Source organism: Lissotriton vulgaris, chromosome 4_1 (genome assembly GCF_964263255.1).
Source record: "Lissotriton vulgaris chromosome 4_1, aLisVul1.2, whole genome shotgun sequence".
NCBI classification, from domain to species: Eukaryota; Metazoa; Chordata; class Amphibia; order Caudata; family Salamandridae; genus Lissotriton; species Lissotriton vulgaris.
The window spans coordinates 958,796,717-958,811,441 of NC_141691.1; the positions used below are offsets into that span (position 1 = coordinate 958,796,717).

Genomic DNA, 14,725 nt, shown 5'->3' on the forward strand with positions numbered 1-14,725 from the left:
CCTACTCGGAACTGGTGATAAAGCTTTTTGTCTAATGGCTTAGTTATGACATCCCAGTAATTCTCTATGAGAGGGTCCAGTTTATGGCACAAGAACCTTCCAGTTAAGCGAACAGAATCTGAGGCAATAACTAGCCCTTTGCGAACAGAGGCCCAATAGAGTGCTTTATATTCCTGTTTTGAGGGAAAGCTGGTAGACCCCGGAGAAACCCACAACTGATTAAGGCCCATCTCATCCAGGATTAATTTCACTTCACGCAACCAGAGTATACTGCTAGACCCCCAAGTGGATCTTACTTCCTTAAGTTCCCTAGCAAAGAGGCTTAGGTCTGGGGAGGTCCAGATGCGTCTCCACATAGCTACTAGTCTATCTAGCCATTTCATTAATTGGGTTACAGCCCATATCCAGACATAGTGGTTTAGTTGGAGCCGATTGTGGAAGTCCTACTAGTTTCCGCATAAATTTATTCTGAACTTTCACCAGAGTTGATAGGTCCATGTGTCCCCAAAGGTCTGCCCCGTACAGTATTGCGGAGCTTACCTTAGTGGCATAAATCTTAAGTGCGGGATTGATACGTTTAGTTAAGGACCTTTTTTGCTCCTGTAGAAGACAACCCGTAAGGCGAGCAAATTTTAGGTGTAGTGTGTCAACCTGTGGTTTCCAGCGGAGACGGTAGTCCAAGCTTACTCCTTGATAGGTCATAACCTCAACTTGTTCCAGGCCCACTCCGTTCAAACTATTGAGCTCTTAATGGGACGACTTTTAGTTAGGACCATGAATTTAGTTTTGCTTACATTAATTTTTAGGTCGTTGACGGTACAAAACTCCTCAAAGCGGGTCAGTGCAGTTTGCAAGCCGCTGCGAGTCTTTGAGAGGAGTAAAGTGTCATCAGCAAAGATGAGCATAGGGAACTTGGTCCCGCCCAAAGATGGTGCATCAGTAGGGGTATTTGCAAAAAACTTGACCACCTGGTTAATGAACAGTAAAAAGAGCTTGGGTGCCAGGACACAACCCTGACGGACGCCACGAGTTACGGGGAAGCAATCCGTCACCTGCCCTTGGCCTCCCCACCTCACCCTGGCAAAATTGCCCTCATGTAATCTAACAATCAGGTCCAGTAATTCTAATGGCAGTCCCAGATCTCTAAGAACGGTCCAGAGTTTGACCCTTGGCACAAGGTCAAAGGCCGATTTCAGATCAATAAATGCGGCATAGATCGTTCCGCCGCACAACAGCACCACCTTCCAGTAAATCAGACAAAATCTGAAGACCTGGTCGATGGTGCTGGTCTGAAGCCGGCCTGTAGGGGGACAAGATGCCCTCCAACTCCATCCACCCCTGGACTCTGGCAAGGACCATCCTCGCAATGACCTTTTTGAAGTGAGTCAATTAAACTTATTGGGCGGTAGTTTCCCGGATCTGAACGGTCCCCTTTTTTAAAAATTGGGAGAATCTCCGCCCACTTCCAGGACACAGGGATCCTGGCCCCCATGGCAATGGCATTCGCTATCGTGGTTATGTAGGGAACCCAAAGTTGGGGATTGACCTTAAATAAATCGGCCGGGATGCAGTCCATCCCTGGCGCCTTCCCCCTTAGGACCAGGCGGAGCGCAGACTCAGTTTCCAGTGGCCTGAAATTTAACTCTTGGTTAGGAATGAGGGTGATTACCTGCCTGGTTTGAACTGTGTCGATTTCTAAGTCAGGGTCCATAAACTGACCAGAGTAGAAATCAACCCATGCTTCTGCGGACACATGGTTAACTGGGGTTTGAGAGTCAGGATTTCTGCCCCACTTAACAATTTCCCAAAACTTAATCTGATTGGCAGAAGTGCATGCATCCAGTAGGTCAGACCAATATAGAGCGTCCCACTCCCTTTTCGCCTCTCACTGGGTTCTTTTGTACATTAAGCGTGCCTCCTTTATATCACTGGAAATCCTAGATTTCACTGCTTTGACTAAACGGCTATGGGCCTCCCTGCAATTTTTATTATACCATTTTTCCCCCGAGGACCATGTACCTTTACGGTGCCTTGTGTTGGTGGAATCGTCAAAAGGGCCTTAAGATGAGCAAAACACCGTTCGTGAAGGTCACAAATCTGATCACCAACAACCCTGATGTGAGCAAGGGACAAAATGTCGCTCAAAGTCGACGAGGCTGCCTTCATTATGCTATCAAGAAGGGTCGGGTTATCCACAACCCTGGACCATCTAAGCCTTCTTCTATCGTTTATTAAGATAGCATCCCCTGTTACATGAACAGCAGAAGCGGGCCTACCAAATCCACCTGGGAGTCTCAAACTAAGTGACAAAGGGTTGTGGTCGCTTTCACGGCGGGGCACTACTTCCATGTCAATCAAAAGTAACCAATATTCCATTTTTGCAGGATGTAATCTATCCGACTTTTTTTCACCCCATTGTCAAAAGTGGGTTTGCCAACTTTGTCAGAGGCTGTACGACCGTTGGTTGCCCTTAGCCCCCAATCTAGACACAGCCCCATCCAGTGTAAGGCTGCCTCAGAGCCTCTTTTGATAGTATCCAGAGACAGCATCGGGATGTTCCAGACAGTATCCTCCGCAGACCCCAGGTCCTCCCCCGCAGCATAAAGCGGCTCGAAGGTGCAGTTGAGGTCCCCTGCTAGGACGAGTAACTTGTCTCTCCCTACCCCTTCAAGGTAGGAGTCTAACACATCTAGGATACTAGGGCAGCGCCCACCCGGTTGGCCACATGCATAGATGTTGATGACTACAATGTCCTGGCAATTTTCTTTGCTTAGTCTAATTCCCAAGAGGTCCGGGTTATCCACACAGATTTCCATTGGTCGGTAGCCAATGGACTGTTCAACCCAGATCACTAACCCTCCCAATGCCTGACCCTTATTGCCCCTTATCGCAGGTTTGAAGAAGTTTAGAAACCCTACCCTATAGATAGGATCAGGGGCCCAACTTTCCTGAAACAATAGAATATCAAAAGTATCAATAAAATCCAACCAGTCCTCTGAGTCCATACGACCCTTCATCCCTGCCACATTCCATGATGCTAATTTAAGTGTTGCAACCTGACTGTGTGTTGTAATACTATGCGTACCACTATGATCCACTCCCAAGGGTGCTGCTATACTCAGTTGTGGACCCGCCACCGTGATATCCTCCTGGTGAGGGTATACAGAGGCCGCCACCATCTCCCTCTCAATGCTAAAGTCCCCCTGAATAGACACTTCAGTACCAACTCCGTCTGTCCCACCTACTTGGTTGCCCAGAGCCCTCCCATTGCCACTTGCTCAGTGAAGTCAATCAATACACTCCAGGCCAGAGAGGGGTTCGTAGCGATTAAACAATATTGGGTGCTGCGGGATGTAAGGTGTTCTATCAGGATGATATCTTCTAACAGGTATTCTTGGGAAGGTATGACTGGTGGGGAACTCACAGGATCGTCTGGGATAAAAATACCCAAGGCCTAGGGTCTGCACATCCCCCAACCTCCCAAACCTTGCTTCCCTACGTAGAAAATCTACCACCCAGGGATCCTTAAAGGATATAATGATGCAGTCCCCTATTAAGTCCTTGGTACAGTGGCCCACCCATTCAACTCTTCTCACAAACAATATTTCAGTCGAGGACAAGGGGGGGGAAGAGGGCGGTTTTTATTTAGCCAAAATACAACTTTGTTTCGGAGGTCCCCGTGTGATTAATTTGAGCCCTCCCTAAGAAGGCAACCCCTGTTAGAACTATTGTATATGGTGTTGCTTCTAGAGGTAGATCTGTGCATGGGGGTACCCGTTTGCTGGCTTTCGCAAAGGGAGTAGGGGGATTGGTGGATCTGCTCCCCTTTGCACCATTGGTTAATTTGGGCTGAGACGATGTGCTTCGAACATCCATTACTCTATTCTGAGGCCGAATTGCCACAGGAGGTGTAGGGCTATTCGGCTGGCGTTGGTGGTTAGATTTGAAGGGAGCCTTCTTTGGCACCTGCAGCAAGGAGACTGGTGCAGGCCTACAATCATTATTCCCAGAACTCCCCCCTGCCACTGAGCCCTTGTTTTTATTAAGACCAGGATTAGATGCTGAACCAGCAATTACGGACAATGAAATTTTACCTATGGTTACGTTTTTCTGGCCTTTGGAGTTACTCAAGGAAGAACTAGGATTCCCCAGAACAATTTGGGAGTTTGCCATCTTTTTTAAGAGACCAGTATTGGTGTTGACAATGGACTCGAGTGCGTCCAATTTGGCGGTCATCAAACGTGTTCTTTCAAGTACAGGGAGTAAAAGAGTTTTAAACAAAGCTTTCATTTTGGCCAGCAAGCTATCATCACTACTGTAACAGGTAGGGCATGGGGCCGAAGGTGATGTGAAATAGACTCGGGAGATCATTTAAGACTAGGACAGGATGTGGGGTGGAGATGACTTCAAGAGTTGGGACAGTGGGAAGTGCTGGGGCATTAGGTTTTTGAATCTTGGTAGCACCCCCCCCCCCCCCCCCCCTCTAATGGCCCTTGCATCTTTTCGTGGTACTTTTTTCAGAGAGTCCTCATCCTTAGAGGAGTCCGACTCAGATTGACTGGCCAGGAGCACACTGCCCTCGCCCCCACTGCCTTGTGTATCGTCGGGGCTAGAGTCGCTCTCTATCATAGTCGGAGGTGGGCCTTCCCCCTCTACCTCACGGTGCACGTCCACCGCTATTTCGACAAGATGGTGACTCGTATTCGGGGCCCGAACATCAGGGCTGAGTATTGTGGCCAACCTTCCCAATGAAGATCGTTTCCCGTTAACCAGATCTATGGAGAGACTTTTTTCGACCATGGCTATCTCTTTTTCTAGGATGCCTGTGGCCCTGGTGATAAAAGCGTCTAAAGGGCCAGAGACTACCCCCTTTGTGGTCTGCAATTGTACATTGCGTTCTTTACCTGAACGTAGAGGCATAATTAATTATAACAATAGCCGTACAATATTGGCACAACAATAAATACAAAGAAACAGGGGGGGTGGCCCAACCCAACCTCGCCCGACCACAGACGGCCCGCCCTTGTCCCGGGCTTCTCCCGGCGCGCTCCCGCGCTGCGGAGACTGTGCCCGAAATATAGAGTGTTCGACAAGGGGGCGGGGGCGGGGCTAGCAGGGAGAGCGGGCCAGGTGTTCCGAGTTGGCAGGGACTCCTAGTAGATGGAGTCCCTGCAGTGCTCGCAGCCCTACTACCAGCCTGAAAAAAGCCCCAGCAGTCCCAGCACGAGTCCAGAGCCCCCAGCACACTCCCTCGAAGGCGAAGCGGGACCCGCGCAGCGGGTCCGGCAAGCAGTTGAACAAAGGTCCTGACAATCCTCACAGGCAGCCCAAAAGCATCCAACACAGGGCAGTGATGAAACAATCCAGATGGGAGTCGGTTGGAAATCAATCCGAACAGGACTTCCGAATGGCATGCAACGGGCTCCGAGATCCCGTTTGCCATTTGGAAAGGGTCATTTAATCCCATGGGCCGCTCTTTCTGCCCAAGGAATTACGATGCCCGATTCCTACAGCCTTTCTGTGCTGGCCTTTCCGACACGGAAAAGGCTGTGAGAATCAGACTTTGGGGGACCCCAGCAGGGCCCCAATGGATGCAAGGCCTCCGGATGATGGACTAGGGGGCACCTTTGGTGCCACCCTGTTGGTCCCTGCACCCGGCTGCAGGCACCTTGAGGTGCCTGCCACCAGGTGCAGGGATAAACTGCACCTCAAATCTTTTCAATGCATAACGGTCGGAATGCATGCTCCCATGTAAAGAATAGGTTTGCGACCAAACAGTGTTCGGTCGCATCCTAATTGCTGGTTTGAGACCACCAACAGGAGGTCTGTCGGTCCCAGTTTTAGATCGATGTCAGACGGACTCTGGTCCATCTGACATCAAAATCTGCCCCTTAGTGTTACAGGTTAGTGGTTACAGTTTTAGGAAATAACATTTTTAAAAAGCCTTACAAATTCACTTAAAAAGAAACTAAAGTTTACTGGGACTTCATAGTTAGGAAATAGAATTAAAAAACCTTAGAAATTCACTGAAAAAAACCCAGAGGTTACAAAAACGTTATACTTTGGCTCAAATTTCACTTGTACAAAACCTGTGAAATTCAGCAGTTAAAGTTAACTGGGCTAACTATAACTCATGCTCCTGCAATACACTACTAATGACATCAAATATTACATTACTCAAGACATGGTCAAATACATCATTCAAGACATCATCCACAAACCACTCACCCCCCAAAACAACCTCTCATACATCCACACAACCACTCACATACCAATTAACGGACTCATACAAGTACTTACACAACCACTCATTTATCCATAGAGAGACACGCACACCTACTCACTCAGACCCTGATCATACAAAAACTCACCCATACAGCCACTCACAGTCACACTCGCCCATACAGCTAGTGACACCCAGCTATTAAATTCTAAAGACACCCACTCACTCACCCATACAGCCTCTCAACAGAGCCACTCACTCACCCATACAGTCAATACCAGAGACACTCAATCTTTTATACAGCCACTCGTACACCAACTCGCTTAACCAAACACTCACTCAAACAGCCACCCACTCACTACCTATACAACTACTTAGTCACACACTCATATAGCCAGACACCCAACTCACCGAACCAAACAGTTACTAATACACCAACTCACTTACTCATACTGCCACTCACATAGCACCCAAGTCATCTACTCAGCTACTCACACACCCACTAATGCACCCAATACAGCCACTTACACACCTGTACAGTCACTCAGACACCCACTCACACACGGATACACACAGCGTATCACAAACTATGTTAAAAAAAGGAATAACTCAAAAGTAGTGCGCAAAGTATACTAATTTAACTTTTGTGGTACCTTAGTATATATGTTTAACACAAAAACGTTTAGAAAATACTCAATCACCCGATGTCATTGGTGAGGTCACTGACCATGTCATGAGTGAAGCAATATGTGACGTCATAAGCAGTGCAATGCAGGGCAAAAGTTATAACTTTTGAGAGGTGTGGCGCCGCGACCAGGGCGACTGATGCTGGAATCTGGAGATCACGGTTTCGATCCCCGGCGACAGCAGTAGATTATCCCAGCACCATGTGACTCTGGGCAATAGCTTGCTTAATTTTCCCGATGGCCCCCAGCGCATGGAGACCCTTACGGTCGATTGTTCTCGCATTACAAATGTGGATTGTTATTATTATTATTATAACTAGCTCAGGTAACTACAACTGTTGAATTTCACTGGTTTTGTACAAGCAAAATCTGAGCCTATCTATGAAGTCTATGTAACCTTTTCAATGATAATATATATATATATATATATATATATATATATATATATATATATATATATATACACACACACACACACACACACGGGTATAGGGTTGTAAGTGTATATATTTAGGGTTTAGGAGGGGGTAAGGGTAGGGTTGTAAGGGTATTGTTTAGGTTTATGGGTATGGTATAGGGTGGTAAGGGTATTTGTTTACAGGTTAGAGTTGGGTTGGGGTATATGGTCGTAAGGGTAAGTTTATGAGGCACGTTCAGTATGGTAAGGTTAAGAAGGGGAGAAATCGTTTTTGAAAAACTGGTTTGGTTGGTAAAAAAATGAGTGGTAAAGACGTGTTGTACTGTCACACAACTCTTCACCATTTCCCTCTGTTTTCTATATACAGCACATGGTGCAGGTGAAATCTCTTGTCATAGTCTCCTGAGAAGTCATTACAGCTCTTCCAACTATAAATCAATGAAAGAAAGGAAAGTCTGAAGCCAAGTGGGCATAGTAGCATGTTGATAAAGATACCAAATAAAGATTAATGTCCCAAAAAAGAAAAAAATGCCTCACCTGTTTCATGACACTTTCAACTTGGCTGTAGTCTTTGGATACATCAACAGATATACAAAGGACAACCTATCAAAGAATGAGTAAGATTAGACAGATGAAACTTACAGTGTTTAATTCCTTATGATACGTAACTAGAATTCTAATATTTGGCATTGCAAGCTACAGATGGAATCAGTGAACATGCCATACAGCAGGATAGTCACACATAGTATATTGAGTATCAAGAGCCATTTAGACAACTTCACCCACCAAAGGATAATCTGCCAGCGCAAACTTCCCTAGAATCCTTCTCATCTAATCATCAAACTTTTCATAATAAATGGTGAAGCATTCGCTTTCTGCAGTTACAGAAGAAACTGAAGATGCTTTGCGATATAGCGTTGGGCTGTGATAGTTGGAGGATCAATTCAGGAAGGTACTTTGGTATCCAGTACAATTAGTGTCATGGCAGAAGACTACCATGAACGGAAAATTAGCACCAAGAGACACAACATTATTGTTCAGAAAACACAAACAAATTCATGGAAAAGTAACTGCCAGGAACTTGAAAGTACATGTAAGTGAGCCCAAAATTCCTATATAAAATAGAACATGAATATGGTTATTCTTGAAACAGGGTTTTCGGAGGTGTGCTCTCGCAGTTATTGCTGCAGTAGGGATGTCTTAATAATTGTGATTTAAAGGCAGAATTTATTTGCATTGAGAGTGGACTGGAAATGGCCATGGTTTTGTGGGGACTCACACCAGAGTTTTGGGTGTTGATAAGTAAATAAGTTATTAGCAGTGGATCAGAGTCTAGATCACCCCTCCTAAAGTGGCACAGTTGGATAAATGCAGGAGGTCTCCCACGTATCCTGCAGCTCCTGGTATCAGTTTGAAAAGCAGACACTCTTTACTTTATCTGCTCTACTAGAATAAAACTTAAGCTTTCAGACTCTAAGACCTAGTTTCCGTTTGTTGCGCTTAAGCCAGGAACTAGAACCCTCTCGCCAGCAATTCTCATTCTTGATAAACTTTCTTATACAAGATCGTCTGACTATCTCAGATTATTTCAATTCTGTGGAGAACTGGAATGCCCCTGGTGTTTTTAGTAATCCTCAGAGACAGGAAATATTGAGATGCTGCCAAGTCCGTTGTTTGGGAATGCACAACTACTAGCTTTGGTAAGTGACTACAATCACTACACAAACATTTGCAGACTGCCCATCTAAACCTTAGATAAAAAAAAATTCAAATGGTTTCGTTGAACATGCCAAATTTATTTCACATCTTAGCAGTGTCTAGCCTTGAAGTGGACCTGATTAAAAAACAAGCTGCTTCTATCTCCTTGGCGTGTAGATGAGGATTCATTCTTTTGTGAAGAGAAGATTCAGAAAAAGATGAAATCACAATTGGAAAAAAGCAATGATTTGGACTATAAAATAAACGAAGCAATATACTACATGTAACTGAGTATGCAGGTTGAATACGATAGTAGGTCAAATCCTCAGTAGCTGAAGTAGGTAAATAAGCACAAATATAATCCTTAGCATCTACAGCGTGTGTGTATTCTTGAGTTACTCTAGAATAAACGTTTGATGTGAAACCCTCCTCAGAAACTTCTATAAACGTTGCCTTAAATTTTGTCTCATCTACTTTAGGTGCAGGTGATGTAGGTGCAGGAGTGGATCTACACGATTCTATCTCTATTCTTTTTATTTGTTTTATTTTTGTTAAGCAATAATGGTTATGTTAATTTATCTGGTGCCCCCTTTGTAAATTCAATGGTTTGGATCAAACGCAGTTCAAAGTTTGAAGAATAAATTATTGTTAAACTGCATCAGAAAGCAAATGAGTCGAGCTTAATTATGAATTTATTTCACAAGTTTGCATCATGTACTGTGATAATGTGGCATCTCATGGAGGTTCAAGTGGTTCAGCTCTCAGTTAATTCGAATCATAGGCTGTCAAATTAGGCACACGGTCTGTAGAAAAAGTCCCTTTAGGTGCTGAATACTCACAGCAAGGTATTTTTGCTCTCTTAGATCTCCTATGCGTCTGCTGATCTTCCATATCACTTAGACCATAGATTTTGTTTCTTAGACGATGGTTTGTGCCATTCATTCAACTATTTTAATGGTCTCCAGCTCTTGGGTCATTCCTCGCCTCTTTAAAGTCACTCACTCACTTCTGTTTATGTTTAGGAAATTTGTATTGCACACAAATACCCTGGGGTGTCTCTGCGCATAGGACTGTGAACCAGACTAGAGCACACGCAGGACTCACTGATTAAATAGCCAGGTCTTTAGTTGTTTCCTAAAGATTACGAGGGTGGGGCTACTTCTGATGGAAGAGTCTGGCAGTGGCGTAAGTGACAAAGGCATTCCTGAGAAACTGAGGCCCTATGTTGTGAATGGCATTATATGCGATGCAAAGGGCCTTGAACTTGATCCTATTTCTGACCCGAAGCCAGTGGAGGTGGCGAATTGCATTAGTGGTGGATTTAAATTTAGGGATCCCAAGTAGGACCCTGGCTGCAGCGTTCAGAACAGACTGGAGTTTGTTCAGAACCTTCTCTTGGGCATTCAGGAGAGTGTTACAATAATCGATCTTTGAGAAGATCAGGGTGGTGACAAGGGTTTTGCCAGCCGAAGCCGGAAGATAGGGCATTAGCTTCTTGATTTTCTTTAGGAGGTAAAAGGAAGAGGATACCACATTATTTACGTGGTGGTTGAATATGAGTTTATTATCAACCATCACTCCCAAGATTCTAACCTTGGGGACGGGTTGTGGTGGAGGACCCATTTCTTTGGGCCACCAGATGGACGACCAGACGGGAGATGGATTGCCAAAAATCAAGACCTCGGTCTTATCCGAATTTAACTTTAAGCAGTTATTGGTCATCCAAGAACTGGTGGCTTCTCACACTTATTCCTTCACTGGAATCATTTGGTTACACCTGTGATGTTTCTGCAGCATCGCCTCTTTCAGATCTCGTCTCTAAGTCTTCAGTTGATGCTTAACACAATTCTGTGAGATTTCAGGAACCTGGACAGATAAGGAACTCTGATTGATGTGAAGGATGTCATCCATTCCGGTCCTTCAGGACATACGGACACAGTAGGTCAGACCTAATTCAAATGTCACAACCTCGTCAAGTGGGTATCTCACTCTCGGGGTATGAGAGAAATAAATCCAGTTTGTTATCACACCACACTTCACAGCAGTGTTTGTGATCAGGATCACCTTATCATGCCCCTTACACCTTAGCTACAAATAAGATTTTTGAACTTTTTTTTTTATTATAACCCAATCACCAGGACTACGGTCATCTCACTGCTCTTGACTTGGGATGGCAGTAGCAGCTCCAACCTGGTGAGTGAGAGAATCTATCACATCAGCCAACCCCTTGGAGTAGTAGAGACTCAAGCAATCTATGATATTTACAAACGCATTTGTAGGCAGTCACCTGCCATGTCTCGTGAGTATTCCATGTGATGACAATCCTGTTTAGGTCTCGCAACCTGCGTTGCACTGCACGCGCAGGCGAGAGTCCTTTTGTCTGGGGTTCAGAAATGGACCCTGGAATCGCACACGCTTGTGCGTGTTTTTTGTCTTTTCTTCTGTGATTGGGCTTTGAGTGCGTCTATTTTGAAACAGAGCACGCAATAGGCCAAAGGCGGGCGCATTGCTCCGCCCATGGCCTATTGGTGTCTGTTACACGAGCCAAAGCCCATATGTCCTCAATTATCCTGCCTGGGCACGATAATTGAAGACGTATGGCTCGCAGTGGTGGGCGCACCACTCACGGGCGTTATTTTTTTTTCTGCGTCGCTTGTTACTTAAGTAAAGTTCTGCATTTGAGTTTAACTGGTCCTTAGGTATTGAAACCCTATTTACCCCAGGGCACACAGCCCCTCATTTTGAAGAAAAAAATCTGTTTGTTATTTAATCATTGGGAACCACATATTAGCAGTTACTTCATTGGACTATATGGCGATTCCCCAAGGTAAATGGACCCTTGTGGGATGTGCTATGGCTGTGTTCGTGCAAGCCCTTTATTCACAACCCCCCACTTGACCCCCAGCTCGGTTCACAGCAGGCTGTAAACCAAACTGTAGCAGCTCGCCTGGCAGTTTAAGTACAATACTAGTGTTAGTCTCAGCACTGAGTGTTACTAACCGTACTCAAAAGTATAATTGAGCATAGCGCGGGTCATTCAGCTGCCTGCCCTGGTAGTGGACGTTGCAGTGACCTTGTATTCACAAGCCGCGCAATGGACTTCTAATAATACAGCTCCAGTCTCACTCCGCTGCCGCCCGGCTCTGTGTGTTCCCCTTGGCCAGGCTTGCACCCCAATCAATGCCAGATGCTGTGTGCGGCGGGGCAGATCATCTGCGAATTTTAGTGTGTTGGTTTTGCTCGAAAGAAAGGGACACTTATAGTCATTGAAATGTCATTCATAATTTTGAAATGTCACTCATAATTGCACTGGAGTAATGAAAATGCCAAACATAGCATTCTGAAACCTTGGCAGCGATGTTCCACTGCCGCCCCTCTTCCACCTCGACACTACTCAGCGTGGGACAGTTACTGCTCTGCCCGGACCTTACTGTTAGGTGAACTTGTAGAATTGTTTACCATGAACTCCTGTGGTTTTGTGATGGTGAATTCAGGTGTGACCTGGCCCATGTCAGACACAGGAAAACAAGAGAGGGCTTGGGGGACTTCCTGGGCTAAGTCTAGTCTGAGGGTCAAATTGAGGGACCCCTCCCCCCACCACTTGTTCACCATGCACGTTGGATAGAAAAAAATGAACTGTACCCACCGTCTAAACAATGCACGGGTGGTATAATGTTTTAATCATTAGAAGGGGTGTTGTCTAATTATACATTCTAATGTATTTAATTTTACTTGAAAAGCATTTACATGCTGAAGCCAGTACGTGCAGTTTTTGGAAGTTCAAATAAAAACCAAGAGAAGAGAAACACGCCCATTGCTTTATTCTCTGCGGTCTGCACTTTCTAACAAGAATAATTAATTTAATTAATTACCAAAAACGAATACATTTTTATATTCACTCACCTCGGCTGATGGCTAGAAGTGCCACAAAGTGCAAGAAAACATTGAGCAACTTCATTCTCGGGTGGTCCATAAAAGCAGCTCTGTGCGCCCAAGAACGACTTTCCAGAGCCTTGAAGCGACCTGTCTGGGACTTGTCCTTCTTCTATGCAAACCGCCAACAGGCAGACTGCAGACAGCACGCACCTGCGGTCTTTTATACCTGCCCGTGTGCTGTGAACTTCATGTGCCTACCCACCCCTAACCAAACCCCCACTCCTTACTCTTGTTGCTTCTCCCCCACTCACTTCTTCCCGTGACGTCACTGCCTCTGTTGTGACACACTGTGGGGGGAGGGTGGGGTACGCAGTAGATTGAGGTCAAGAGCTGTAGGCGTGGAAAGTTGGGAACCAGGTTTGCTCCTGGCGTCGGTTAAACACCTTGCGATTCTGGGCAGAACTGAGTGTATGATCAGTGCTTTAAATGAAAATACCGAAGTGCAGGTACTCCCTCTTTAGATTACCTGCTTGCGCCTGGTAAATGCCGCTACTCTCCGTTAAATGTACTGCTGAGAAGTACCGGTACTCTCACTTTCCAATGAACGAAGAGCACGTACTCGGTACCGGCACATTTAAAGCTCTGTATAATCAGGAGCTCCCAGCCCCATTATCTCACTCATGCAAGTCTGTGCCTTCTCTCTTTCTGAAGGTTTTGCCCTCATTCTTTTCCTCCCTCTTCCCGTTCAGTCTGCTTTTCCCTCTCTAGCACTGGGTAAATGTTTGATGTGGCAAAATAAGTGCCGGTGCCCCCTCCCAGTCTGGTTATTTATGTTTTGAAAACCAACAAGTAAATAAAAGACATTGCAATTTACAATGCTATAAGTCTCGCATTTACTAGAGTGTGAGCTATTGGCATTTTAGATTACAATGCCTTTTATTAACGTGTTGGTTTTTTAAACAAATAAATATAAGGCATTGTCATTTTCAATTCCAATAGCATAAACTCTCGCAAATGCAAGACCTATTGCATTGTAAATGCTTGTTTTTTGTTAGGAGTGCCTTGGAGACTCATTAACACCAAGGGCGAGGCATCTGTCATTTTAGAGAATTGGATGCGCATACTTTGGCCAAAAGAGATCATTGATGCCATTAAGTTGCTCAACTTTTCCTGAAACCTCTGATCAGTAACTACAGCACAACCTCCGTTTCACTTGTAATGCCACACAGCATTAAAGGGGTCTCATTATAAAATTAGTCCCTTGGTCTGACTCCAGAAAAACCAGAAATCCGAACCTTGGTATGACTTTTTGCAACAGTAGTTTTGCTACAGTGAGGCTGTCATTTCTCTGTGTCGGGTAGGCTTTCACCCACCAGGAGAGAATGCACAATCTGGCCAGAATATCTCCTAGCCCACTTGAAAGAAGAACTTTGATTCTTTTAAAGGGTCCTCCTGATCTACTTATGCGACTCATGGCTACAGGTGTTTTTCTCCCTACTTTCATCTGCTGACACACCACATGTCTGTGGCACAACTCCTCAGCTAGAACTCTAAGTCAGTGATTGTACCAATTCTGCTTGAATAGTTTCACTATGGCCTCACTTCCAATGTATTCAGGGCCCTGAAAGTGTCACGTCATGGAGAATAACAGGCTAAAGGGAAACACTTATTTGCATTTTTAACACATCCTACTCACACCCATCCTTGCTGCGCTGTCTCGGACACTTCTTCCTACAACCTCTTGATTTCCTTCCAAGTATCAACTACTGACAGCACCACTGAAAAGGTGGTGTCCTCATCAGATTCATTTGCATATTCTTTGTT

The 14,725-nt window shown here is 45.1% G+C and overlaps 1 protein-coding gene across 3 annotated transcripts in view; it reads right to left on the bottom strand.

Annotated features, from left to right (window-relative positions):
- Positions 1–14,725, bottom strand: part of KDSR (3-ketodihydrosphingosine reductase) — a 580,180-nt gene that overhangs the window by 290,808 nt on the left and 274,647 nt on the right. For all 3 annotated transcript variants that reach the window (XR_015309888.1, XM_086965222.1, XM_086965220.1), the window contains exon 4: positions 7,865–7,930. Coding sequence is in view for 2 of the 3 variants with exons in the window: in XM_086965222.1 (XP_086821348.1) it covers positions 7,865–7,930 (66 nt within the window). In the remaining variant the exon portion in view is untranslated. The remainder of the gene's footprint in view (positions 1–7,864; positions 7,931–14,725) is intronic.